At 46.1% G+C, this 27,535-nt stretch overlaps 3 protein-coding genes across 5 annotated transcripts; 1 reads left to right on the plus strand and 2 right to left on the minus strand.

The window, feature by feature from the left end:
- Window positions 1–1,778: 1,778 nt before the first annotated feature.
- RAB8A (RAB8A, member RAS oncogene family) lies at window positions 1,779–6,599 on the minus strand. The gene is made up of 8 exons (XM_033082056.2): window positions 6,459–6,599; window positions 6,088–6,148; window positions 5,795–5,855; window positions 5,384–5,461; window positions 4,977–5,066; window positions 4,277–4,342; window positions 3,894–3,944; window positions 1,779–3,528 (listed from the first exon to the last, which is right to left on the minus strand). The coding sequence occupies exons 1-8, from the start codon at window positions 6,580–6,582 to the stop codon at window positions 3,436–3,438; spliced, it is 624 nt and encodes a 207-aa protein (XP_032937947.1). The 5' UTR covers window positions 6,583–6,599; the 3' UTR covers window positions 1,779–3,435.
- Window positions 6,600–6,840: 241 nt separating this feature from the next.
- Window positions 6,841–15,248, minus strand: TPM4 (tropomyosin 4). Of its 3 annotated transcripts, XM_033082299.1 has the most exons (9): window positions 15,120–15,248; window positions 13,022–13,147; window positions 10,102–10,235; window positions 9,728–9,845; window positions 9,244–9,314; window positions 8,946–9,021; window positions 8,590–8,652; window positions 8,441–8,510; window positions 6,841–7,214 (listed from the first exon to the last, which is right to left on the minus strand). In XM_033082299.1, the coding sequence occupies exons 1-9, from the start codon at window positions 15,231–15,233 to the stop codon at window positions 7,132–7,134; spliced, it is 855 nt and encodes a 284-aa protein (XP_032938190.1). In that variant the 5' UTR covers window positions 15,234–15,248; the 3' UTR covers window positions 6,841–7,131. The 3 variants fall into 3 exon arrangements, with proteins under 3 accessions (XP_032938190.1, XP_032938189.1, XP_032938188.1); XM_033082298.2 differs by lacking the exons at window positions 13,022–13,147; window positions 15,120–15,248 and adding an exon at window positions 12,193–12,388; XM_033082297.1 differs by lacking the exons at window positions 6,841–7,214; window positions 13,022–13,147; window positions 15,120–15,248 and adding exons at window positions 7,689–7,925; window positions 12,193–12,387.
- Window positions 15,249–23,534: 8,286 nt separating this feature from the next.
- LOC122149463 (ubiquitin domain-containing protein TINCR-like) lies at window positions 23,535–26,517 on the plus strand. The gene has a single exon (XM_042780042.1). The coding sequence runs from the start codon at window positions 25,697–25,699 to the stop codon at window positions 26,177–26,179; it is 483 nt and encodes a 160-aa protein (XP_042635976.1). The 5' UTR covers window positions 23,535–25,696; the 3' UTR covers window positions 26,180–26,517.
- The last annotated feature ends 1,018 nt before the right edge of the window (window positions 26,518–27,535 follow it).

Genomic DNA, 27,535 nt, shown 5'->3' on the forward strand with positions numbered 1-27,535 from the left:
ATCAGTGAAGGTTGGGTCAGGGAATAAGGCAGCCTGGAACACTCAGACTGCAGTTACCATTCACATTCCTTTGAACAGATCTTCAGTTAAGCTAGAATGAAGATGCAAGTTAGTCACCTTCCCCACGCCCTCCAACTTCTACAAGCACAAAGGATCCCATCCTCACACAGCTGTTTGTGCATTCCCCTTGCAAGTCCAAGAGAACAAGGAATCATGGCAGTTTTCAGCACGATCATCAGCCAAACACACCACCACAGTAGCTCCTTAGCAATAATCAGGGAGATGATCAGCATCTCATACGAAAGGAGAGACCAAATCATTTTCAGCAGCAGTAGACTAAAAATAATCCATAGGATTTATAAATCTGAGGCTGAAAGTCTGATGCTGGCATGAGGTTCTGGTGTCAGGAAACATGAACTGTGCCAGTCAGCACTAAACAACACAAGTGTTAAGTATTAGGACAGCAGCTCCACTGTATATTGACAGACTGACAGGTGTCCACCCCAAGGAGTGACAACTATGCAACCAGCCTCAAAAATAAGGTTCACCACCTTATTTTCTTAATTCCATGATACTCACTGAAGTAAGGGAATCTGACATGCTCAAAACGAATGTTGATCAATTACCAAACATTTTAGTGGTATTTGGACACTGAGAATGTGTAGTAAGCACAGTTAGTTTTGCAGACTTACTTCAGTTCCTCTTTTACAGATTTTGTACCCAATTTCTGATTTTTTTCCTCCTTAGCTGAAGAAAGTTTAGACACAAGTAGATTACTGTATTTACACAGTACCTCTCTGACAATTGCATTTTCCATTACATTCATACTTAATAAACACAGTAATTGAATGGTGTGATGGAAACATACTGTACTTCTCCTAGATTTGATGCCTGTATTTAGTGGCACATAGCTAAGCCCATGTGCAATGCAGTGTTTTTAACCTTTTCCTCTCTTATACTTGCATTTTATGTTGCTTACACAGATTTAATGTCTGTGTAGAGCCTTCATACCCAGAAGTACAGTAACGACTGCAGTCACAGTATGAGACTTCCTGAGGTCAAGCAATAATGTTGTTGTTTGTAAACCCAACCATTTCAAAGGAAATAATGCCATAATTAGGTATATAAACACATGCAACAACCAGTGTAAATTTAAACAGAAGGTATTCACATATAAAGAATTCTGAATGAAAGAGTAATTTCAGATTTAGAAAATGAGTGAAAAATCACAATACCATCCTTCATGTTTTACCCACTTGTAAATGAATATAGTTTGCTTTCCCATCTTGAGATGAGTTATTGATACAGTCCACAGGCAAGAACCAGAATCATGGCAGACCCATGGTATCAAGTCAGATAAACCACCAATTTTCCCAGTCACTCTGAAAAATAAATCTGGCTCAGCATCTGGCTGTATAATCCACAACACAGATTCTTGTTAGAACTATTACAGTTATTACTAAGCCAGAAGCAATTCATTACAGTTACGTAGGAAATTCAGCCTGTCTTATCACCACTCCAGCCGTGCCTCAATCATTTATTGAAGCACACACAAACTCTTTAAAACATCCTTAGCTCAAGACAGAGGTGCTGCTTGTTCAGTCTACAGTCTGTGATAACTACAACCTGAAGCACACACTGTCTAAAAACCTCCTCAGTAACTTAATATGGTTTTATCCTAAAAAGGTATCTGTGTGTAAATCCACTACAGGGCATGTTCCTCAAATCTTCATGCTAAAAAGCCACAAAAGTAAACAAAAACCCAAACCATCATAAGGTTCTGGTTAGAGGAAAGCTTTAATCAGGTCAGAGATCATCTAAATGCATCTAAAATGCATTTTTATAAACCAGTAAGTTACACAGTGAAATTTTCTTCCATTTTAGAACAGGCAGTATTCCTGTTGGGCCCAACTGCATGCTGCAGATTTATACAGTTTAATTGTGAATCCAACAGATATTTAACTATAGCAACACTTTTTAGTGCTACTCTGAGGCCCAGAGTTCAATACCACAAACCTGAAAACAAAACTGGTGAGTAAATTCCACAACTTCAAAATCCACTTCAATTTTACCCTTAATTGCAGCTATCAATGTAATCAGAGCATGTTTCAGTTGCAGCAAGCTGCAGGACACAGCTGGCGCGTTCACTGGAGTCAGGTACAGCACCACTGCAATCCCCTGACAGCAGCCTTGGCAGCTGATGCTCTCACTGGCTCCTTTTATCAGTCTAACCCAGAGCCAGGCTCACAGCCCCTCACCTGTGAGCAACCACCCACTGAGGAGCTGTACTTGCTGTGGCATTTCACACATTGGAATGTACTGGACTGGGTTTGTGGGAACGAGTAACACAGATGGTTCCTCTGAGAACAGGTTGTTGCTGCCCAACGGCTGCGGTGTCACCCAGCAGCAAGGCCAGTCTCAGTCTGAGAGCCCCTTCACAAAGTGTTCTGGTGTGCAACATTTCTTTGCATATGTCAGCAAGTGTGCTTAAGAACACACGACTGGGAGCAGTGCAGTGCATTTCCTTGTCATGATTTAATACTACCTACTGTATCTTGATAGGTCTGGAGTCTTTCCCAGTAGGAGAGTGGTAGAGTCACCCATTGTAAGGTGACAGATTTTGTGTAAGTGTCCCTGCCTGACCGTGGTTCTCCAAGAACAGATGACAGATCATCTGTACAGGACTCAGTGTAGCTGTCAGTTCCTGTTAAACACATCTGAATGTCTGGAGTACTTAATTAAGCACAGTCAAGTCTAACATGGATGAATTACCAATGGTAAGGACCCATTCTATTTACAGCACATATTCTTTTTTAAAAAATATAGAGATTCCTTTGAGGAGAATTTTTTTAAAACTTCAATTGTACTTGTGGATTGTCTAGAGTAACACAACTGAGTAAGAGACAGGCAGATCAAGGAGTTTCTCTGCAGTAGTAAAGAGGCGGAGCTGCAGAAAGCTCCCTCGTACCTCCTGGGACGGCATCAGCCTGCACTGCTCATCTTGGTGCATTTCTGGGATGGTCTCATGCCACTGTTCTGTGTGCAGCTACAAATGGATATGCACGTGTACCATGTATGCACACCTGTACTTCATTACAGTGGCATCTAAGCTTCTTATTTTGATCATAACTTCATCTTTCTAAACTGGATACGTGACAGATGCGAATGAAGATTGAAGTCTGTCAGCAATGGTGCTGCATCCCAGCTCACGTGATCCGTTCTTCCTCTGCTAGACAATACACATGCCCAGTGGCAATCTGACAAAAATAAACTTGTTTCATCTCCAAAACTGAAGAGTCAGACAGTTACCAAAATAAACCATTTCTTATTGAGATGGTCACAAAGTGACAAGGTATGTTGGGAGCACTAAGTCCACAGAAAGAGGAAACCTCACTTAGCACAGGCACAGTCCAGCTCAGATTAAGGCCATGTCCCTCACAGAAGAACACATCGGAAAAAGCTGCTTTTCTTTTGCTGGTCTTGTGTGATTTTGACTCCCTGGTTGCTGCCTTGAGGGCTATTGCCTTCCTGAAGATGGAAAGAATAACGCAGTTACTTATTTATACGTACAGAGATTCTTCATCTGGTCATTCTATTGAACCAAGCCTGACATACATAAAAACCTTTCCCACAATCAATAAGAAGCTTTACTCATTTATCCAAGTCTTACACCAGCCATGACAAAAAACGGAGAACTGCATCTGAAATGCAGAGACAGCCAACATCAGAGCACAGCTTGACAAACTAAAAATACATTTCTAGAAGTTTCAGTTATCCTTCATGAAAGAGACTGATACATTTTTCACACACTGTGAAACAGCTCTTGCAATATGGCTTTTGCTTTGCTTCTTTTTTCCTATTTAAATCCAGCATGGATGAAATCAGTTACTCACCAACTTTTTGTCCATTTTTGCTTTGATATCTCTCGCAAGAGTGAAAAATGCCTGTGACAAATCCAATAGTTCAGTGTTACAGGGTAAATAAAATGTTTTCTAACAGTTTTGTTTAGCAATAAGCTGCCTTTCCAAGTTTCAACATACTATACAAGAACAGTATTTTCCCTCTGCTCCAGGTTTTAATTCTCCTTCTCTAGCTCCTTCTTTCTGAGCCCCAAAGCCTCACTGCCACCCCCACCTGTGCTGCAGGAAAGCACTTAACAACCCCTCTGTGGCACCCAACAATGGAGTTCTGCATCCCACCAGGATGGGCAACTGTTCCACACTGCTTGTTTGCACAAAGAGGACAATAAATACAAGAGAAAGGCATTAGTACTTACATTCTCTATGTTTATATTTGCTTTTGCACTGGTCTCCATGAATTTAATCCCAAAACTTGCTGCAAGCTGAACAAAAGCAGATTGCACATTAGCTGAACAATTGCAGGAACAGCTCCAAACACACCCCTGCGCACAGCGTCTGTCCCTGCTGCCACCAGTCAGTGGAGCTGGGGATTTACTCATGCAGAACAATTTGCAAAAATTAGGAACTAAATCTCACTGCAAATAGCATCTGTTCTCACTGGCTTTGCTCTGCTCTGTTACACTCTGCACACATTTTAACTTGCTGGTTTTGTTTCTTGCACAGACACCTTGTCAGTCTCATAACAACCACTCATAACCAGAGCAGAAAAAACCTCTGCCTCAATGAACTAACATCTGACATCAGAAAAGACAAGCCCATCTACCTTGTCTCAGTGGCTTTCAGCCATAACAGACATTTTCTCTCTGTGTCCAACACTAGCATCCCTTTAGAAAAGTCCCACTCATTGCCTTGCATCTGTTAGATAATTGACAAGAATCCTTAACACAGGTTCTGCTTTTGATCCCAGTGGGGAAAAACATTGCCATGACAGCTTGGGGAATGTTCAGTCATTCCACTCAGGAGCACCACTGTGGTACCACAGGAGTGTGCAGACATTCATCAGTTTTTAGACTCTGAAAAGCCTAAGTCAAAATACATCACAGCCACGGCACTTACCTTCTCCCCTTGCTCTCTAGAGACTTGTCTTTTGTCATTTGCATCACACTTGTTCCCTAGGATCATTTTTTCAACATCTGGAGAGGCATGCTGAGACAAACATAGAGCAGAGACTTGGGTTTGGCTTTTGTAGATAAACATTGTCAGACAGATGAGGCACCCATTGGGTACCCAACACAGAGATGCCAGTCCTGAGAATCTTCCACAGATTTCCAAGATCCCGCCAACCCCTCATCCCAGCATGTGACCTGCATCATGGCAGTTCTTGGACCAATTATTGTATCTTTCAAGTACCCTGCAGTACATTCAGTAATGCATCTGAAGCAATTAAGCTTCAAGGCTTCAACTACTTTCAGAGGAAGAAATGACACCTTTAACAGTCAGTAATAAGTAAAGAGAGAAATTACCTCTTCAATATTCCTCACCCAGTTCCGAATGTTTTCAAAAGACTTTTCATTGGTGATGTCATACACTAACATAATGCCCTAAAGGTAAAGAAAAAGATCCTTTTGGCAGGAGTTAAAGGTTTATCCATAGCAGAGAAGAGCAAGTCAACAGTGGCTATTTTTAACAACTGGCTCCCAGTTAATGGCAATGAGATAAGGTGTGCAGGACATGTATTTATAGAGTGAAACACGGAGGAAGCCGCCTTTCCAAAGTCCTGTATCATCCCAGCACAGCTCCAGCACCACTTGGAGCTCCAGCCCGCCAGACCACCACACTGGGAGAAGGTCTGCTGTGAGTGTTCCACGTCTGACCTGACCCACCCAGCTGGGTTTATCACGAGCCCTGTCCCAGAATCAGCAGTTTGCTCCTACCATGGCTCCCCTGTAGTAGGCGGTTGTGATGGTCCGGAATCGCTCCTGCCCGGCCGTGTCCCTGGAACAGACAGAACCTGGGGCTCACGCAAACCACCTCCACATTAGCTCAAGTTAACACTACCAAAATATTTAAATAAATTTGAACCAGTCTTCAGAGCACTAGAACTACCTTTTGGGTTCTAAGATGCCATAAACTACTGAACAGCACAACTGGATAAAAGCCTATCACATACCCACGCACACCACACAGCCCCAGCTATCAGACGCTCAGTGCAGCAGAAAAGCCTTACCAGATCTGCAGCTTGATTCTCTTGCCATCGAGCTCTATCGTTCTAATTTTAAAGTCGATACCTGAAACAAGAACCGATGACTTTACTTACACGTCCTGCCGAAAGGCCAAATCCAACGGCTTTCCCCTCAGTTACGCCGCTCAGTTTCACGTCCTCAGTGCTCCCTCCCCGCCGCTCCCAGCACCGCCGGGGGGTGCGGGCTGGATGGAGCAGCCCCTCCCGGACATGCACGGAACCCCCCGCCACGGCAGCGACCCCGCCCCTCCAGTCCCGCGGCCCGAGCCCGGGGCCTCCGAACGGGACGCGCCGCCGCGGGACCCCCGGCGGGCCGGTGTGTAGCGCAGCGAGGCGTGGCCCCAGCCGGCGCTCACCGATGGTGGAGATGAAGGTGGCGTTGAAGGCGTCCTCGGAGAAGCGGAACAGGGCACAGGTCTTGCCCACGCCCGAGTCGCCGATCAGCAGCAGCTTGAACAGGTAGTCGTAGGTCTTCGCCATGTTGGTGGACACCAGCCCCGCCCACCACACGCCCATTGGCCGAGCCCGGCGGGGAGCGCACGGAGCCGGCACGCCATTGGCGAGCGGCCGTGACGCGGGCGCAAGCGGCTCTGCCATTGGCTGCCGGCTCCGCCGCCGGCACTCCGTCACTTCCCGGACAGACAGGCGAGGTGGGGCGGCTACAGTGACGTCACTGCCCGCGCCGTGACGTCACGGCCGCGAGCAGCAGCGGTACAAAAAGCCGCGGAGAGGCCTCGGGACTGTGAGAAATTGTTTAATATGAAACGGCAGGGACAGGTGCCCGCGCAGACGGCGCCACCGCTCGGGTGCAGCTTCTACTGGGGTTTACACGAAAGGACTAACGAACCGTGAGGAACAGCCAGGCACAGGCCGTGCAGGGCAGCGGCTCCCGGGGGCTGCCCAGAGCCCATCGTGTGGCTGTGCTGGTCATAACTTAATTGGCTTTTCCAGGATACAGAGAGAGAAAGGAGAGAGGGGCGATACAGGGACAGGGCTGGTTCCCGTTGGCTGCTGTCAGCTCTGCGCCTCTCATATACAGTTCAGTTCATTTAGCGTCTGGTCCAGTGTCTGGTGCAAGCCCAAGTTCTCCTCCTTGGCTTGAGCAAGTTTTTCTGGTAAGAAAGAAGAAAACCACAAGATTTAAATCACATTTTTCTATAGCCTTTTCTCTTTAAATAAAACCTTGGGTAACTTACCTTCATATTTATGCCGCCTTTATAGCTATATCATCAAAATGGGGCCAGTTTTTTGTAATTTCTGTCCTTAAGGAAGGTTTTTGGACACGTCTCATGAAACGTAAAGACCTGTGTTTTAAAGTGTCATTTATAGGACGTATCCTGCTGGGTTTTCCTTGGACTGAGAGGTTTTTAACCAGGCTGGTGGAGCACAAGTAGATGCTGAGCCCACTTAAAGCTTTTCGCTGACACCCGCATCCCTGGGAACACTAGAATTTGAGTGTTTGCCAGAGCCAGGTCCTGCCACATCCTGACTGTGTTTTGCCCAACCCCACATGAGGAGCTGAACGTGTTTTCAGTGGGATCACCAGCGTATTTGAGGTGATTCATACAGAAGTAAACCCCGAAGGATGAAAGGTAGAGGTATCATGTTTTATTGAACTGAGTTCCCACAGAGGTGGAAGGACTGCTTGTGAAAGTGACAGGAGTGACAGGGATTACAGGCAAGAAAAGCTTGAGAAAACACAGTGAGTGGGAGCCCTCTATGTCCCCACACAAGGGCAGGTCACAAAGAAGTCATGTCGTTGAGAGCATGGTCAAGCTCCTCACTGATGGCTTTGTACTTCAGCTTCTGAGCGTAGAGCTCGTCTGTCAGTCCCGAGGGCAGCAGGAACAGGCCAGCAAGAAATGCAGGGAAGAGAAGAGGCCACAGGAGGAGACAGGCAAAAGGCAACAGCAGCCAAAGGAGTTGGGGAGGAAAACAAAAAAAAGAAAACAGAGGTGTAGTTGAGTATCAGAAGGAAAGCAAAACACCCACAAAGGTGCCTGGTCAGACATTTCACCTATGTAAAATTTCTGTCTTTTTGTAATCTCACAATTATTTTCCAGTAAGCAGATTAAGTAGGGTGGGGATCTTGAGCCCTTGAGTCCCTCTATCTGTAAGTTGGCTAAAATCAGGTCATTGTTACCAACTTTATGAAAGAAAACCTTTTTCAGGAGAACATCCACCACACAGGGCAGGTGCCCAGTGGACATCACACCCATGTACCAACATGCCTGAGGAGAGCTGATGTTCTTTCCCAATAAAATCCACCACCCACTCCTAGAACTTGTTCTCTGATTTGAAACTGACCACTTTTAAAGAAACTTGACTCATTCCATACCTTCCAGGTCATCAATAGACTTTTCCAGTTTGGCAACAGTTCTCTCGGCAAATTCCGCACGAGTTTCAGCCTAAAAACATTGAAATAAAATCATTGGATACTCCTAGAAAGATAATGCCCAAAGACGGTTTGGGGATGGCCAAACTTACTTCTTTCAGCTTGTCAGAGAGAATCTTGATTTCTTCTTCATATTTATCTTCTTTTTCTGAGTACTGTGAAAACAATAAACACTCTTCAAGGGAAGATGTAGCAACAATAATAAATGTTTAAGAAACTGTGACCTATTTATAAGCACTTTTCCTTTTACAACAGCTGCAAACACCATTTCTGTGCTGTTCTCCTCTCCCCCAGACCTTCAGGCTTGTTTGGGCAGAACTGATCGACTGGTATCCACAAGCAGGAAGGCAAAACCTCTTATTTGTTTTGTATTTCTGGTTTATTTCCATAAATTATATTTACAAGTTTTGGCTTTGCCCATATCCTTTAGTTTACTGAAAGAACCAACCTTTTCAGACTGAGCTTCCAAAGATTTCAGGTTGTTTGTGACGTTCTTTAACTCCTCTTCAAGGTCACTACATTTCCTATAAGGGGAAAATAGAAGTATGAATTACTAGTCTTCCCGTTATGATTTGGAAGAGTCTAAAAAATACAAGGGAGGAAGTAATTAAGTCTGAAAGAAGAAAATTTGGTGTATAGTGTACAAAAAAACTTTTCTACAAGTACTAACTACATGCCTGCCTACCAGGAGATTTTTTTAATGAAATGTAGTATTGATCTTTCCTGTATTCTAAAAAGTTACTCACACTTCAGACACCTCTGCACGCTCCTCAGCTCTTTCCAGTTCACCCTCCAAAATGACCAGTTTACGGGCAACCTGTAAAAAGACAACAGCTGTGTCAGGCCAGGCTGTAATTCACAGAATCACATCATGGCTTGGGTTGGACCTCAAAAACCATCTAGTTCCATCCCCTGACACAGCCTGGGACACGTTCCTTTCAGATTTCAAAAAGCACTCAGCAGTACTCTGCTCCTGCTTCCTCTGGAATAAGGGAATTAGGTTAAATCATACACCCACAGATGGAACAGCCCTCCCCAGCTAGTTAGATTTTGCAGTATTTTTAGCATTAGGTACCTAAGATGCTGCAAATCACTATTAAAATTCCTCCTTGCTGCAAATGTTCCAAGGTTGAAGCATCACCCAGTGCCAACTGAACAGAGGCACTAAACTGAAGAGCAACATTGTTCATGGCTCTCCTGTACGTTTCACCATTTCCTTCTCCCTTTTACCTCCTCATACTTGCGGTCAGCTTCTTCAGCAATGTGCTTGGCCTCCTTCAACTGCATTTCCTGAATTTCCATTTTCTCTTCATCTTTCATTGCTCTGTTCTCAATAACCTTCATTCCTCTGCAGAAGTTAAAGAAAGCATATTTAATGTGGAAGCACTTTGCCACTTGTATCTCAACTTCACAAAATTGAATTTGACATTTGTAACTCCAAAGTGGTTCATTATGACCATTGTGTTCATCAAGCCAATGAAATTACCCAGTCAAGCTTGTAAAAGAGTTTCAAGTCTGTGACCTGCAGCCTACATTAGCACATGCAGATACGAAATAACACAGGAATATTTTATTCACATATATTCATTTTTTTAACAATGTACCTCTCGCTCTCATCTGCTGCTTTCTCAGCCTCCTCCAGTTTCTGCAGCGCTGTGGCCAGTCGTTCCTGGGCACGATCCAGCTCCTCTTCAACGAGCTGGATGCGTCTGTTCAGAGCTGCCACCTCACCTTCAGCCTGCGTGAAACACCCGCCCAGAACGGGGTTACACAGGTCACTTGCTGCTGGCAATGCTCCCAGCTAACCAGTTCCCTTAAAACTGCAACAGCATCTCCCTGGGACGTGCAGGGGAGCTCAGGGGCCCTCCTGCCTCTGCTTTTTTGTTTGCTTAAACTGTGGCATCTCAGGAATGTCAAGGTATGGAGTGTGTGCTTGTTCTTTTTTTTTAATGGCACTTATCATTCCTGCCACACAAAAAGGAACTCTACAGGACTGCAAATGGATCGGGGTATTTTTGGAGCACTTCACAGGGCTGCATCTATCCAAACTTTAAAAAAAATGAACTGTTTCCATGATGGCTTAGTTCCAAAACCTTCACCATTGATTTCTCTGCCCTTGGTTTCAGTGATACCCTGTCATGGCTCACTGTTAAGTGTGAGCCCGTTCCTGATCCATCCTGGCTCCCAAGCCTGCAAATGCTGTAGAATCTACGCGGTCAGCTGGGCACAGATAGCGGCCTCAGCATGGCAGAGTCAGGCTTTTTTTGGGACAAAATTAGATACAGTATTAAAATAAGTTCACTTTGCTTCCTGCGGTACTTAAAGGAATTAGGCAGGATGCATTTCTTAGCAAGATCTGTTTGTATATTGTTGAGTAAACTGCACAGTAATTGGAACACTATTAATGTATAAAAAAGACTAATTAATAAATGGAAGAGATACATGCTCGATACAGACAACATGGACAAATTGGTGTCCATAAATGTTTATTAACATACAGCTCCTTTAATTGCTTGTTTTTGAAGAAAAATAAAGCCCTGCTTTAATAACTGCCAGGCTTGTGCACTTTGTTGTCCCCAAATCTGAAAAGGATTGCCATATGCAGGATCAACTTTTTTTGTCTTCCAAACACTATTATGGGATATAGACCCTGCAGGGGCGACTGTTTTATGCTTTATGTTAAAACACTTCAGAAAAAAAAGTGTTTTGCTGCGGCTTACAAGTTTGGTCACTGACCACTCCTAAGCTGAAGGAAGTGGTTTCCATTCACTTCTGAGCCATCTTGGAAAGGAGTTCAGTGGCTGATCCAAATGAAAGCTGACCCAGGATTCCTCTAGTCATAAATTATCCAGCATTTCATTTGTTTTTACCCAGTGCAGTGTTTAACTTCCCGATTTACACACAAGGCATCGATCATGTACAAAACTGGCATCTGTTCTGTGGCAGCAGCTCCTTCCACTACGCAGGGCACTTTTAAGTCCCATTTTAATTCAGCAAGATTCCAAAGCTATGGAGCCGGGGCCACTGGGAATCTGGGGTGAGCCTGGCTCCACCTCTCCCAGCAGCAGCCCGAAGTCCTTATACGGTAAAACTAACTCGCTGACATGTGATAAAATAGCAGGAAGATGCCGGGAAGGCTGATCGCACACAAATCTAAGTGAAACCAGCTGTCCAGCCCCGGGAGAGCCGCACGCTAGCGGAGAATTCGCATTTCTCTGTGAAAACTAGGACGGAAAGTATTTTTCAGCAGTTCGGACATTTCCCAGCTGTGCTGAAGCCAGCGGTGCGGCGCCGAGAGGCGGGAACTCCCCGCTCCGTGTCATGCAGCGCTTTTCCCTAATTAAACAGCCATTTCCTACTAAACACTCAACCGCTCCCCAGTGCCGATCGGAGCTCGAACGCCGTTTCCGCAGGAACGGGCCCCGAAGCGCGGCAGGCGGCCCGGTGCCCCGCGGGATGGGGCGGGCGCGGCGCTGCGGCAGCGCCGGGGCTCCCGCGGGCGGTGAGTGCGGAGCGGAGCGGAGCGGAGCGGAGCGGGGACAGCCCAGGGATGCAGCAGCCGGCGGCCAAGCCGCCTTCCCGCAGCGGGGAAGAGCCGGGCGCGCCCCAGCGAGAGAGAGCCAGAGACAGGAAGGAAGGAGCAGCCCGGGAGAGAGCGACCGAGAGAGGCGAGCAGGCAGCCCGGGCGGTCTCACTTTCTCCCGCAGGTCCCGTTCCAGGTCCAGCTCCCGCTGGAGGACCTGGGCGCGATCCTCCGCCTCATCCGCCTGTTGCTGCAGGCACTGGATCTTCCTCTTGACGGCTTCCAGGGAGCTCGGCGCGGCCATGGGCGCGTTCGGCGGGCTGGGCGCGGAGGCGCTGCACGTGGCGGGCCCGCGCCTTTCAATGGCCCGGTGACGTCACGCGGCTGGAGGTGGAGTGGTGACGTCACTGGGACCGGGCCGGGCCGGGGGCACTGGGCCGGACCGGGGGCACCGGGCCCCGCTCGGCACCGGGCCCCGCTCGGGGATGCAGCCCCGGCACCCCCCCAGCCGCGCCCCCCGCGCCCCCCGGCCCAAAGCGGAGGTTTTCACACCGCTGCCACAGCGGGGCGGGGTGTGGCGGGCAGCCAGGACTGGCCTTTACCCTGCCCCGGGGATGGAGAAGGCAAAGGGCATCCTTATGCTACGGCATAGTTCTGCTGCCGGCCCATTTTCCTTCAAAAGGCACCATTTTGGTTACTTCTATTAAAGGAGATTTCTCCTTTCCTAAAGAATTCCCATCCTTTTCGGGGGGGAGAGGTTCCACCAGGTCCCCCCCGGGTACCCACGGAGCCCCAAGTGGTCGCAGCTCCCGGGGACACCTGGGTGTGCCGTGGGCTCGGTGCAGAATAGCCCCGCTCCCTTTAGAACAGGGGAGAAGAGATTAAAACCATGCACTGTAACCCCACCTTTCCATCCCCCAGCAAAAATGCATACAGCCAGTGAAGTGCATACAAAATACACAGAGCAGAGTTACTGGCAAATGTTAGCCATGGATACGTACATCAGTGGCCTTCTTCTCAGCCTGCTCCAGTTTTTCCTGGGCGTCTTTGAGAGCCTCTGAGTATTTATCCAGCTCATCTTCAGTTCCTTTCAACTTCTTCTGCAGAGCTACCAGCTCATCCTCTACCTTTCAAGAGAAGAGAACCCCAAAGTGAGCACACTGATTTAGTATCAGTTACAGTTTAATGTGATAAAACCACTCTTTATTTTTTTTTTAACTCAATACAGCATACAAAGGGCCACAAAGACCAGATCAAAGTTCTGCTGGTGACAGTAGTCTGAGAATGACTGGTAGCAGTTGCCAGGGAAGGATCATTAAAAACATGTCATCCTTGAATAACATTGCCTGCTGCCACACACACATACACACACACAGAGGATCTGGTTTAATACAGAACTTGGTATAAGCCCTTTTTTACCTCACCTTTTTTTTTTTTTTTGACACCCTGCAGAAGTATTGCACCATAACTATAGATGTTTTTAAATTATGTCCTTTTAGTGTTTGTTCTATTACATGGTGATTTTTCAGGAAACTATTCAATTCCTGTACAGCTGAAAAAAATTAGAGATCCTTCCTTAATGATCTTTGTGCTTCAGGACACTTCAACCCAAATGAGACACGCTGGATGTAGGAGGGAACAGGGCTGGCCTTGCTGTAGGTGGGACTCGTGACCTCAGGAGGTCCCTTCCAACCTGGATTCTTCTCCAACTGAGGCCCAACACAATGTGCTTATCACACGATGAGACTCAGACTCCTCCATACCATATAAATCCATATTGTTCACTAGAATGGTGCTATTTATAGCCTGCTGGGAGACTGTTTAGTGGCACACTGTCTCATGCTCCCTGAAGAATTCACGTTATCAAAGGCTTGCTGCTGATAAGGGTGTGCCTGCAAACCCATCTGCTTCATCCTTTCATTTGCAACACAAAACAGCTCAGTCTGTCGAGACACTGATTTATCCATGTAGCTCCACCTTGACAGAAATTTACTATATCAAAATAGTGTGTGTTTTGGTGTACTTCCTTCATTTCAGTTTCACTGATAGTTTTAAAGACATTTTTGGAAGTGTGCTATTCTGGAATGTTGTTATCTTGCAGAGGGTAACCAGATAGTGTGAGAGAACTGCAAACCTTGCTTGGATGTTCTAACAGAGAGACAGTGAGCAGCATGAAGCAGATGCTGGCTTTGTGCATGAATATTAAAGTAACTATTTGAGTATTGTGCCCACATTAAAAAAAGAAGCTTTTGAGAAAAAATCTGAGACAATTCAGAAAAGAGGAGTAAGATGAAAGATTTATTTTTCTAAAGAAGAAGGCCAGATGAATGCTTACAACATATTAGAGCAGTGTGGAAGATGTAGAAGCAGCCAAATTTAGAGAACGTAAAAGGGAAAGATGTGGTATTTTTAAAAGAAATGCTGTAAAAACTTAAACATAGTCAGCTAACATTTGAAGATCATTCTGGAAATACTAAAGCTCAGATTGGAGACAGACACCCAGAATAAAGACATTGAAAAGCAAAATAATTTGAAAATGTTATCATTAGAATTCAGTTAAAAGATTAAGATATTTCCCATTATTCTTGACCAAAAAAAAAAAAAAAAAATAGAACATATCTCCTGTTGAGTTTCAGCTGGCACCTCTAAGGGGCACTCTCTGCACCAAGAAGTTGAAGTGAACTTTATTAATTCACTTCAAGGAGAGGCTTAATTAATGTTTAGACACAGCCAACTCTATTAGCACTAGTCCTACAGGTGTCAGGGTTTACAGCTTTGATTTTAAATATGTAAAAGCCTTTTGCACGGAATCAAAGCATGAGAAATTTAGGACTATTATGTAAGATTCAAGAAAACTTGGACAAAGTACTGTTAATAATCTGTGGATGATGTTCATTTTGGAAAGACTGAGATTGCTGGGAAGTTACAGCCTAGTCCTGGCTGTACAAGCATAAGAAAAAGGAAAAATAACTTCAAAAGAATATTAACAGAAAACTGACTTCAAATTATTTTGCTTTCTGAATCAGAACATTCCACACAGTATTTTGTTACACTTATTTCCACAGCACACACACAGACAGTGATTTTATTCCCACTTACCTGCTTGCATTTGTCCTCAGCTGCTTTTTTATCTGTCTCAGCCTGCTCTGCTCTGTCAATGGCATTCTCCTTGTCTAACTTCAACATCTGCATCTTTTTCTTGATAGCTTCCATTTTTGCTCAAGGACAGGCTGGATCTGTCACAGCTAAAAGAATCTGATGTGTAAAATTTTAGATTTTTAACAGCTTGTCTCTGCAGGACAGAGAATGAAGTTGTACCCAGGCAAGTCACAGGGAAAATGAGCTACAAGTGGTTTTAGAGAGCTTTAAACCCAGAGCCCCCTGGACAAAACCCAGATCTATTGGCCTCTTCTCTGGTGTTCCATCCACAGCCTTTCTAAGGAATGAACTGGAACAGACTCACTAGAGGAATCTTCACCACTCCATCTCCTTATTTGGGTCCTGTTTTCTTAAAGAGAAAACTGTTTCCATTTTTAAGCTTCTGACAGCAGCAAAAGTGTTGACATATGAACACATGCTTGAAGAAAAGCTGATTAGCTTCTCTTTGTGTGTGCAGAGCAATTAGCCAACCCAGCAGATCTTGGGGATGGCCTGCCTTCCTGGAACAACGGCATGAGGCTAATGAAGGGAAGGATCTCTTTAGGTTACTCCAAAATAAATACATACATAAAATAAATAAATAAATAAATCTATGCTTAAGAGGTAGCTAAATTTAAGTTGTAAAAAGGTACAGGATATGAGACAGCAGAGGTTTTTGCTGTAAAAATAAGCACTGGTGTTAAGGAATTAGCTATAATGTGTGATGGTATAACGCATAACAGAGCTCAAATATAGATGTCAAGTTCAGGCTCAAGGCAAACTCAGTGAGTCTGAGTGCCTGTCCTTGAAATTTCCCTCACTAAATACTTGGGGAAATGAACAACACCTGAAGTTGCAGTCTGATGAGCACCGTAAATTATTCCTTCTGCTGTATGGAAGGAGTCACCTTCACTCTGTCAGGGAAGAGCAGGCTCTGGGGAGCACAGGAGTAGCTCCACTGACAGAAGACACCAAGCAGAGCATCCAACAGCCCCAAAATGAGCTCTGCTTCCTTTAGCAGCTCTATTAAACACATCCCCAAAACCATTCCATCCTTTCACATGCTCTTGCTGAGCCTCACAGCCTGACACAGCCTTATCCTGACTGCTCTGATGTTCTCATGTACTGATGTACAGCATTTTCCAGGGCAATCTGGCAGCATTTTTGGACTTTGACACCCTGGACACCTGCATAAGCCACACTGAGATGGGTCCCACAGCGATCATCCAGTCCAGCTGCTGGCTCTGTGCAGATACCCCACCAATCCCATCCTGTGCCTGAGAGTCATGAGGCCGTGACTGTTCCCTGGGGAATATGTCCAGTGCCCAGTCACCTTCTGGGGGAAGAAACTTTTCCTGATATCCAGCCTTCGCTTGCCCCATTTCTTTGCCCAGTCCAGGCCACGTCTGACCACACGATGCCCGTGCCCTGCTCAGTTGTGCCGTGCTCTGCTCTCCGCAGCCCTGAGCTCCCTCCCACATCCCCCAGAGCTGAACTCCCTGCACGGCCCCTCCGCCCCAAGCGCGTACAGCATCCCCAGCCACGAGGGCACCACGACACTCGGCACGGCACCCACAGCTTGCCCAGCCTCTGGGGCTGAGCTGACACGACACTGAAAGGCCTTTGGGAGAGACTTTTAAGGAAAAATCTGCTCTTTATTGAGATGAACATGATGGCAGAGTGGACATGAAGCCAACAGCAGCACAATGCCTGTGGCTGGGATAAGTGGCTGACACAGGGCTGTGTTCTGAATTTGTTCTGAACATAGAGTTGAGAATATAGAGATGTTTTTGCTTGCACAAAGCCAAGGCCTTTCCTGTGACTTACAGGACAATGCTGAGGAAGGGGATGGGGGTGCCTGAGAGACTGGGAGGGGACACAGCCAAAATATTCCAACCATCTGACATCACACTTCAGATAAAAATGGGGAGAAGGAGGAGCAAACGGGGAACTTTTGAAATGATGGCATTTGTCTTCACATGTCACAATTCCATGGGATGGGGCCCTTTTCTCCTGAGGTGCGCAACTCCTGCCCACAGGAAGCAGTGAATTAATTCCCTATTTTCCTTTGCTTGTGCGCACAGCTTTTGTTTTCCCTATAAAACTTTCTTTCAACCCACGAGTTCTCCAGCTTTCACCCTTCTGATTCTCTCTGATCCGGCTTGTGGGCCAGCGAGTGGCTACGTGGTGCTTGGCAGCCAACTGGGGTTAAAACACGACAACGATTTGCTGCTGTTGTTTAAATCGAAATTAAACTTTAGGAAAGCCCAGGCCGGCCGGCACCGCCGCCGCGCAGCCTCCCCGCCCCAAGATGGCTGCCGCGAGCCGCCAGGGGCGGTGCTGAGGCGGTGCCAAGATGGCGGCGGGCGGGGTGGGGCCCGCTGTGGGCTGTGGAGCCGGGCCCGGTCCGGCCCGCCCGGCGAACGGCAGCGGATCCCGGCGGGAGGGGCCGCTGGGTTCTGCTTCTTTTCTGTGTGTGTTTTACCCGTTTTCCCCCATTCTTTTCTTGGTTTTGTTTGAATAAAAAAAAAAAAAAAGGAATTTTTAACAGCTCTAGGTACAGTCTTTGCTTGTAAACTAGTGCTGGTGTGGCGTGCACCTGTATCCTTCTGAACAACTCACATAATTAAAGGTGCTTTTTCGGGGTAGCTCTGCAGCAAGGTGGTCCCCAGGCATTTTTAAAAATCTGATTGCAATGACTTTTAAGCTACTCTGTGATTTGAACAGTGGAAGATAAAATCACAATAGGGCCTCAGCCTGGAGCAGGTTTAAACATAGGGGTGAAGCATTGTGTTATCAGTGTTTCCAAACCTTGAGAAATGTCATTACAGCCCAATAAACCATGTTAATCACAATCATTTGCACTTGTCGTCACTGTCCTTCCCTGGGAGTTTGCTGGTTGAGGGCAGTGGGCCCTGCAGGGTTTTGGGGGTGAAAACCAAAGGAGCAGAGTGACGGTCAGTGCCAGTGACCACAGGGTGACCACAGGGTGACCACAGGACACAGGGTCACGGCAGCCACCGCCGTGCTGCAGCCGCCTTTCCAGCACAGCCCTGGTGATCCCCTCCGGATGTCTTTGGGACAAGATAACACCTTTGATAACTTTCCCTCCAGATATCTTTGGGACAAGATAACACCTTTGATAACTGGCTGCAACCCAGTGGTCCAGCTCACACTGCTCCTGTCCGTTCAAACCAGCTGTCTGTGTTTTATGGCTCCTTTAGGGCGTCCTTCCCTCAGCCATGCTGCTGCTGCCATCCTGCCTTCAGACCTGTTTCACCTGCATGCCACCAGGGTAGATGTGCCACGGGCTCTCTGACTCAGAGGAGCAAGTTTTGGGGTGTAGTTTGAAGACACAAGGGGAGGGAATAGAGTGGGAAGGACTGTGTTAGCCCTGTTTGACCCAGCACATGTAGGAACTTGTGGTAGAATGGACGCTGATACAAGGCTGTGTGTGCTGCTCCTTGGGACAACAGCTGCTTGTACCATTATGTGTGCATTTTGAGCTGTTCTTGTGGTTGCTCTCACAGCCTCTTCATAATTTCTATGATTGAGAGAAGCACAAGTGTGGTTTTCCAGTCAGCTCACCAGGCCCCTTCCTGCCACTGGCTTGGGCAAGCTTAGAGTCAGGGCTGGGGAAGCAAACACCAAACAGGATTCTTTTTCCTTTCTATTTCAACTGTAGGAACATAATTTTTCTAATCAACTCTGTTGCATGACTCAGAGCCACATTTAGAAAGGAACATCAAGAAACATGTCACCCTCTGTAGCCCTTCAGCTGGGTACATGCCCTTCTTCCCTTCCCTGCTTCACGAACTGGAGAGAAACACCTGAAGAATTCAGTGACGATAATCCCGTCAGTCCCACAGCCTCTGTTTTTCATTAGCTTGGGAAACAGTGAGCAACCAAGAGAGAAAGAAGAACACCCTAAACCATTTCTTTTTTTTGTTTTTGTTTGTTTCAGGTGGGCAGGAAGGTGCTTTAGGGCCTGTAAGAGTTCCTTTGTTTTTCCTTTTCTTTCTGAGGGATTATTTGGGGTGAGCAAAGCTTGTCAAGGTTGGTGTATAAATATGAGAGGATACCAGAAGGAAATGAAGTTGGATTGTTGGAGAGTGTGCTCATTCCTTTGGCGGCAGGCTGCATGGGAAGCTTGTCACAGCAGACATCTGAACAGGCTGGGGGTGGCCAGACCTGTGGCCTGAAGTTGGCAGGTCTCAACATTTTCTCTGCTATCAATCCCTACTCCTTTTTTGTGGCCCAGAAGTTAGCTGAGACCCACAACATACCTGGGAAAACAGATACTTTATGTCCCCCAGTTTCTCCTGCAGCTCCTTCTCTGCTCCAAACTTTGTAAAAGATCTTCCCCTCTTTCACACTGATTGAGCTTCAACTCCTCGTACACAAAGCTGCATGTATCAAGGCTAGAAGTACGTAATTCAGAGCAGAAGAAAGAAGCTGTTTACAATCCTTTACCAAATTCCTTAATTATCTCCTAACAATCTCCTCGCTTGTAAACTTTCTGTTGTAGAAACTATATAATATTATGTATAAGTAAAAAGGTGTCACTAGACTGAACATCAAACTTGTCTCTTCCTGACATTTCCTTTTAAATGACAAGATCTGTAAACCCTCACATCTCAGTGAATTTTTGCTCTGTGGGCTCTCCCTGCAGGGTGCTCTCCTTCTACCCTTCCCAGTGTGTGTGCCAGTACCAACCTGAAACATGTTCTCATTAAAGATCTATTACTGACCACATACAAACACAAGGTACTGGGCTGAGTGTGATGAAAATAGTTGATCTGCTTTTCCTGTGCCTAGATCCAAGGGATATCTACCTCTTTTCTTCAATGATCCCAGTTACCTGCATTTCCCAGCAGGTCTTTGAACACCTGAGATAATGAGTTTTACACTGTTTTGAATAGGATGGCAGAGTTCACTCAATACCTGAAGTATACACCTACTTGGGAAGCTTGTCTCACTGCCAGAATCGGGTGCAGCAGAAGAAAGTAAATGCCACCCTGAGTGCATGCTGATATTTCTGGCTAATACAGAATGGAGAGGATCCTAGAAAAGAAGGAATCAGCAACCTCTACCAGAAGATTTTGGCTGCCCTTCTTTTCTCTGTACTGGTCTTCATCGGTGAGACCTTTCATCTGCAGAGGCAGGATTTGCATTTAGAGCCAAGGACTATCCCTGCGGGCCATCTCCTCCTTGTTTTTCACTGTTCCAGCCCATTGCTGGGCCACAGCCAGTGTTTCAAGCTCTCCCTTGCCATTAGATGGCAATGCAGATCCACAGATTCTCTCTTCCTTGAGCCTCTGGAAAATGATGGTGCTGCAGCTGGAATAGCTCATAGAGCCTAAATCTTCTATTTGTGGCCATCTCACTTTTGAAGAGTGAGGCACCTGAATTTGTTTTGCCTGAAAGAAATGGAGCTGACTGCCTGGGATGGCAGCCCCTCTGAGTCCTCAGTGGCACAAGCATTGGCTCTCTCCATCCAGGCCCTCCTTTGTGTGCAGAGGTTTGGGGTTTTTTGCTCTTCCATCAGTTGACTCATTTGTCTTTTGTTTTGCTGTTTCCACCACCATTTTGTTGTCTTGCTTATTTCTCAGCTTATAGCCAACCCTCTCAGGTGAGTGAGTCATGGGCTGCCTCAGGCCAAACCCCAAGGATACAGACTTCTGAGGGTCATGAATCTCCCATCTGGGAAGTTATAAAGAACTGCAGTGAGAAATAGCTACCACCACAAAATGCTTTCCTCCATATCAATTTTTTCAGGTTTTCCATTGTCTGCACTTGACTGGTTCATTTAACATGTGTATAACCAGGTTTTTTTTTCCCTTCACATTGCCTTTTCCACCAGAAAATGTCACCAACTCACATCCAACTTTTGCTCAGAAAACTTGCAGATTCATTTGTGTTCCAAACCCAGGCAGGTTTGCTCCTTCAAAATGAAATATAAATACTTTTTTTTTTTTCCTGGAGCCTGTTTGAAGTTCAATTCCATGCCAAACAGTCCACCAACTCCCAGCAGTGCAATATTTTTCCTGGGCAGCTGGCCAGAGTAGTTGTAGGGCCTTTTGGAATCTGATTTGGATACTTGCAGCAGGATCTCCTTTACTTGGTGACTTCAGCTGTGTTAGTGGCGGAAATCTTCATTTGTAGCAGAAAGAATGACAGTACCATCTTTTTAAAAACTCTATGATACTGGTGGAGCAGATGAAGAGCTCCTGACTGTGGCTTAGAACAGGGCAGGAAGATGTTGGCACTTCCCCCCATGCCAGGCAAGAATGGGAGGTTGGGGCTCCGCTTGATGCTCGTACATCCCATACACATTAAAGTAAGCACCTTCCAGCTTTTCTGGACTTAAAATGTCTAAACAAAGAGGATTTTGTCTTAATCCCCAGGAGAAGTGCTCCTCTATCACAGAAAGGCTCTTTTTTCTTGGTGCACAAGAAGTTAATAGTGTTCCTAAGCCCTCTTGCAGATGTGAGCAGTGTGCTGCAGATAAGTTATATCAGGAGAAAGTGTTATCACTTGGGCTTACGTATTTTGTGCTTATCCATTGGACTCTAAAAAGCTGTTGCATTTAATTACTCATTTCTCAAAGCATTTATTAATCATTTATTAGCTCTTTGTTCATTTGCTATAGATGTAACTTGACATATAAAGTGAGCCCAGTCATTTCATAACCAAGCACATCTCAGGAGGAGTAAAGCACTGAGTGATAGGAAAGGCCTTACTCATCTTGGCACGTGGTGGTACAGCTCCAGCTGGGGCCTCTGGTACTTCAGAAATATAAATACCAGTGCCTTAAGCTGCCCCATCACCTGAGGTGTCTGAGGCACTGATGAATTAGGTGACAGCTGCATACTGGACTGAGGATATATAACGTTGTTGTATCACTGTTAAGCCTGCACAGTCATTCACTCTGTGAATGAACCTTTCCCAGCCTCCTGCTCCCCAGCACCTAGTGTGGGTGTCAGAGTTCACAATGCTGCGATCTTCTCTCTGCACCTTTGGTTAATGGAGAAGGAGAGCAGTGTTTGGGTTGAGAATGTGCCCACCAGCTGAACTAAATCTTTTTGGGAGTCTGACAAAAAGCCCCTCTTTGGTATCCAGTGTCGTAGAACTGCAGGTGTAAAGTCTGGTCAACCTGACCAGGGTGGTCACCTCTCATACTTCATGCCTTGTTCTCTCTCTGCTTCCAAATGCAAAATCACCCCAAAGAGCATCAGAGGAAAATCCTTAGTGTTCAGCACTACTGACCACAAGTCCTGGGATCAGAGGGCTTCAGGGATCAGCAAAGGGTCTGCCTTGGCAGAACAGCACTGCTGAGTGATTTCCTCAAAGACTTACAGATTCTGCAAGTGGAATCATGATCAGATTTCTCCCAGATGTTTCAGTTTCCCTATGATTGCTACCAGGAAATAGAGGTTTCTTTATTTCCTGGTAGCAAGAAACCTTTATTTCCATATTGAATCCTTTATTTCCTTATAGAAACCTTTATTTTCTTATTGAGCAGCATCCCACTTCTCTGTTGCCCTTTTTGAGGAGAGCAGCACAGCAAGCAGCAGAACAGCATCAAACAAACAACCCCACCAAAAACCCACCCAGATGATATGAGATGAATATCTCTATTCTGTCATTATGAGAAGAAATTATAAGACCCAAGATCATCTCAACCATCTTGAGACGTCTTAACAAAGACATCTTAACAAAGAATTTAATTTAGGCAGGTGTCTCTCTTTTGCTCTAGTCAATGAAGTAAGGAAGCTCTGAGAACAGGAGACATTTTATAAATGCTGTTGCTTTATTTCTTCAGTCTGTAAAAAAATCAGCCCACTTGGGTTTTAAATTGCTTTTCAGGCTTTCCTAATGAATGTCTCTGAATGTTTGCATGTCTTTTGTTTGCCCTCGATATGGGGAAAAGCTAAAGTCAACAAATTTTTATTTGATTTGTAAATAATGCCATAGTAACACTTTATTACGGATTCCCAGAACGCTGACACCATGTCTTATCCTCCAGGTATGACATACCAGAGACATCACCAGAGACAGGTGCAGGGTAGGGGACAGAAATTAAAATAACTTTGAGGAAAGACCATCTAGAACTTTACCCTATACCTCTGTTTAGCCCACAAACCATCAGGAGCTGGTGAAATAATTGGTTTGGACAGATAATAAAACATCCTCAAGCAAAACTAAGGTATTTAATATACAGCTCAAGTCAATTCCCCTTATTTCTCCTGCCCTCTTGCTTTTAATAGTAGTTTAATGAAAAATCCAGAATTAATTGAAACTGGCATTAGACATTCACGTCTTCCAGTGAGGATTTCATTGCTTCAATATTTCATAAGCGACTTCACTGCTATGCTTCTCCTTATCCTGCTTTCATAGGCTGGGATATCATCCCTTTTCATAAAATGAAGGTCCCAATGTGGGCAGATGGGGGTACATGAGGAAAGTTCGCAACCGCATCATAGGCAAAGAAATAAAAATAATAGCTGCTTTCTTCCTGCCACCATCCCCGCTTTCTCTATAATGATTTGCATCTGAGCCTTGATGGGAAAGAGCTGTCCTAAAAATAAACAGGATCTGTCTGAAAGGTGTCTGGGGGAGGTATTTGGCAACTGTCAGGCTGTCACGTATGCTAGAAGGATGGAGCTGATGGACTTGCTGACACCAGACAGCCTCTGCTGAAATGAGAATGCCTTATGCTCTCCTTGGCACTCACTGGGCAAATCCTGTTGGCCAGAGCTCTCAGACCACGGTGTGTCTGGGGCCCGTTCCAGCTCTGGCTGCCGTCAATGAGAGTCTGCCCTTGGATGGCTCTGGGAATTGGATCAGACCCTTTCTGTACCCCTGAGACTCTGGCTTTACACCAGGGATGAAGTTTGGCTCCCTACGAGAATGTCACCCCAATACAGAAGGAATCACCAGGCCCTGGGCTTGAGTGTTTTTGCAGATCTCTGAAAATGAGAACCCTTGCTGAGGTACCTGAATATGGGGACCAGAGCCTGACTTTTGCCTTTTCTTGGTTATAACAGCTTTATCTCTCAGCTTCTCCATCTCTAATAGGGGTAGTGTTGTTCTGTCTTCAAGGTTATTGGCATTTTTGTAGATCCAGGCATCCTTAAATGCTCCCAGATCATGACTGTGCTAAACGAAGTTCCTGTTTCCCACAAGGTGCTTAATGAACACGTGTTGCACCATCCTGCAGTCATGGGGTGAGTTAACAAAAACATGAAGGCATGAGATGACTCATCTCAAGCCTTTGCAGCAACTCAGTGGCAGAACCAGGACCCAAGAATCCCAAACCCCACCAAAACAATCATATCATTGGAGTCACCCAAGTTGAAAAGAAAATGTTGCAAGTGGAAGCTTTAGTTCTCAACTGCCCACTGCCTGTGGTGTAAATGAAGATATTTGCTGCTGTTCTTGGCAGACATAATGTGCTGGGGAGGGAAAAGGCAGGTGTGGAAGAAAGGTGGAAACCTCCTTGTTCCCCTATGGGAGAGTGGACACTTCTCTTATTCTCAATGGGAGCTGACTGCTGCCTTATCTGAAAATCAGACTGTTTTGTTATCTGCTAGGCAAGAACAGCTCCTTTTTATTGAAGAGCAGACCCTGAACTCAACTGTCTTGCAGTGCTTTGGTCTGAAAATACTGGTCTATGTTGGGGAGAATGGACAAGGGAATTAATGCCTGTAATGTGGGCTGCAGAAAAGTTACCTACAAGATAAGAGGGTGACTTGATCTTTTTGAGAAAAAGAGAAAAAAAGGCTTCCTTATCTTCATGGTGTTTGCTCTGAAGTATCATCTTGTGACTGCCTGAGTCTGCCTTGCAGGATCAGTCAATTACAGCCTGTGGCTGACATCAACTCCCTCCTTTCAGAGGTGGCATTGTATTTCCCAAAGTACGGCTGGTTCCTCTCTGTGCCACCTGTTTGCCTGCTGTGCCTGCAGCCCTGCGCTGCTGATCCCACTCACGAGTTGCACAGGATGCAATCAGCCCTGCAATTAGACAGCGAAGCAGAGGGAGAGGAATTTGGGTGGATGAGCCATCGAGGAGCTCTCGTGAGTCAGTATCAGATATCTGAGGGTACGATGAGGAGTGAATGAGTCCTACCCCTTCCGGAGGATCCCAGATTGTTTGTGAGCTGTGTGGATCTCCTGAGGGAATCTGCACTGCGATGATCAGAGGTGTTCACACAGCCAGGCTCTGGCTCATCAGGGTGCTGTGGCTCTCCTCTGAGAGGAATTTGTCACTGTGCAGCTGTACTTTTCTTCATTAAATCGGCCATGTTAAATAGCTGTGAGGTTGTTAGATGCCTGCTTAGCTAACTGATCTTCTCCCCAGCTGGCAGCTTTTTAGAGCAGGAGACAGGAGGTTGCTAAGCCCATTCATTTCTCACATGCACCCACATTTCTAATGCCTGTGGAGATCCAGCTTTAAAAGTCCTCTTCAAGCCACTGGAATGAAGAGTACTTGGTGAAGACACTGTAATTATTATGGGATTTAGGGGTGTGTGGAAATGATTCATGGAGCTGTTTCCCAGCCAGCAGGCTCATGGAGCCCGGTGAGCTCTTCCCTGGAATGTGAAGCATGCAGCGTGGCAACTGGGAGAAACAGGTTTGGCAGGACGTTCGAAGCTGTTTGCAGCAGACAGCCTCTTCAGAGCCACATCCCTGCTCGGCCGATCTGGCAGCTGGATGCTGTGCTCTGCCACAGCGGCCCTGCTGAGCCGGAGAGGATGGACACGCTGCGCAGGAGCCTCTCCCGGTGGAAGAGGTACCACATCAAGGTGCACCTGGCTGATGAGGACCTGATGATGCCCCTGACGGTCAGGCCCAGGGACACGGTGATGGACCTGCGGGCTCTCCTGGTACGGGAGGGCATCACGTCCTGGAAGAAGACGTTTTATTACAACTCCAGGCAGCTCGAGGAGCACGAGACTCTCAAAGAAGCCAATATCCAGAATGGTTCTGTCCTCCTCCTTGTCAGCAATAAAAGGTAGGCAAGGAGCTTGTCTGCCCGGGGGGACAGTGCTCGCTGTGTCTCAGCCCCTTGGGACACTTTCTTGTCGGGGTTTGCAGAATGCAGACCAGGAACTCAAATCCTGCCAATTTCCAGCAGGACTGGGACTCCAGGCTCTTCATATCCAGACATGCTGTGCTGTGAAATAGGCAGATCAGAGGAGGAAATTCTGCTTGCTGCTTTGTGTCCTGTCTCTGGTCAGGTCTCATTTTCCTGGGTATGTGGCCAAGCACAGAGGGAGAGACATTACAGGAAAAAGGGCAGGGGAGATTGTGTGACCTGGGAGAGTGTCCTGGGAACCTCTCACTTTTCTTTCTCTGTCGTGCCTGTGTCTCCCCACTTCTTTGTAGTAAATACTTTCTGCAGGTATTTGGGGATGGCACAGTCCTGCTGTGACAGGAGAAGAGCTGGGAGCTGCCAGCAAAGCACGAGCAGTGCTGGACAGGGATGGCAAGAGGCTGCAGCTCCCAAAATGTGTCTGAATCACAGCAGAAAGTACGGTGAGAGCAGAGTGTGAGACTAGACTCCCAGGAGAGCCAGTGCCTGCGAGATCAATCACGGCAAGCACTGTGTTCTGGTGGGGATGAAAGCTGAGATAATGGACCTCGGGCTCACTGGCCCACAGGACAGTTTTGATTCAGTGTGGTGAATTTATGCCCACCTGCACTGTCTTTCCTAATGCCTGGTTGTTGCTGCCAGCATGATTAATTCAGTGAAGCATTTTGGGGATACTGGGTAGAAGAGGTATGTTGTGGGTATGTAGTGTCTAATTCATCTTTCTCAATCCTGAGCCCTCTGAGTTATGTGTCTATGCTGATCAGAGTTTCCTCTGCAGAAAAAGCTGCACTAAAGACTTCAGTTCCTGATTATATCCCACATACTGGAATGGTCCTATTTTCCAGTCCAGAGGCAGCTTGAAATCTCACACAAAGAAGATTTAATAAAGCGTTTCCTTTCAGAGCTCTGCCAGACACAAGAGATTTCACATCACTCAGCTAACTGCAAACCCCAAGTCACCCACGGCCTCTTTCTCCAACATCTCATTTCAGTTCTCTGATTAACTTGGCTCAGCTCCTCCTTTTCACCTGGTTTTTAATGGCAGAAGCACTTCTATTTTTTGTTGTTTCCATTATTTATTTTCCTAATTTTTACAATCTGAATTTTTTGAGAGTAAAAAAGGATTTGGAGGGTCTGAGTTGATTGAGTGCACATACTGATGCTTGTTTGGCAGATGCCTGGTTTCCATAGTGTGCTGTGCACCTTCCCTTCTGCTGTGCAGAAGTGGGGTGAGTAAAAACTCACCAGGAGTTCCTGCACTGGTGTGCTGAGTTCAGAG

Source organism: Catharus ustulatus, chromosome 29 (assembly GCF_009819885.2).
Source record: "Catharus ustulatus isolate bCatUst1 chromosome 29, bCatUst1.pri.v2, whole genome shotgun sequence".
In the NCBI taxonomy this organism is placed as follows: Eukaryota; Metazoa; Chordata; class Aves; order Passeriformes; family Turdidae; genus Catharus; species Catharus ustulatus.

Coding starts and splice junctions, on each gene's coding strand:
- RAB8A (XM_033082056.2), bottom strand. CDS start 6,582: ATGGCGAAGACCTACGACTACCTGTTCAAGCTGCTGCTGATCGGCGAC. Junction 5,856..6,087: donor AGAATCAAGCTGCAGATCTG/GTAAGGCTTTTC, acceptor TGTCTGTTCCAG/GGACACGGCCGGGCAGGAGC. Junction 5,067..5,383: donor GGGTGAGGAATATTGAAGAG/GTAATTTCTCTC, acceptor TGTTTGTCTCAG/CATGCCTCTCCAGATGTTGA.
- TPM4 (XM_033082299.1), bottom strand. CDS start 15,233: ATGGAAGCTATCAAGAAAAAGATGCAGATGTTGAAGTTAGACAAGGAG. Junction 8,653..8,945: donor TGGAAGCTCAGTCTGAAAAG/GTTGGTTCTTTC, acceptor TTGTTTTCACAG/TACTCAGAAAAAGAAGATAA. Junction 8,511..8,589: donor TCTCTGACAAGCTGAAAGAA/GTAAGTTTGGCC, acceptor CAATGTTTTTAG/GCTGAAACTCGTGCGGAATT.
- LOC122149463 (XM_042780042.1), top strand. CDS start 25,697: ATGATTCATGGAGCTGTTTCCCAGCCAGCAGGCTCATGGAGCCCGGTG.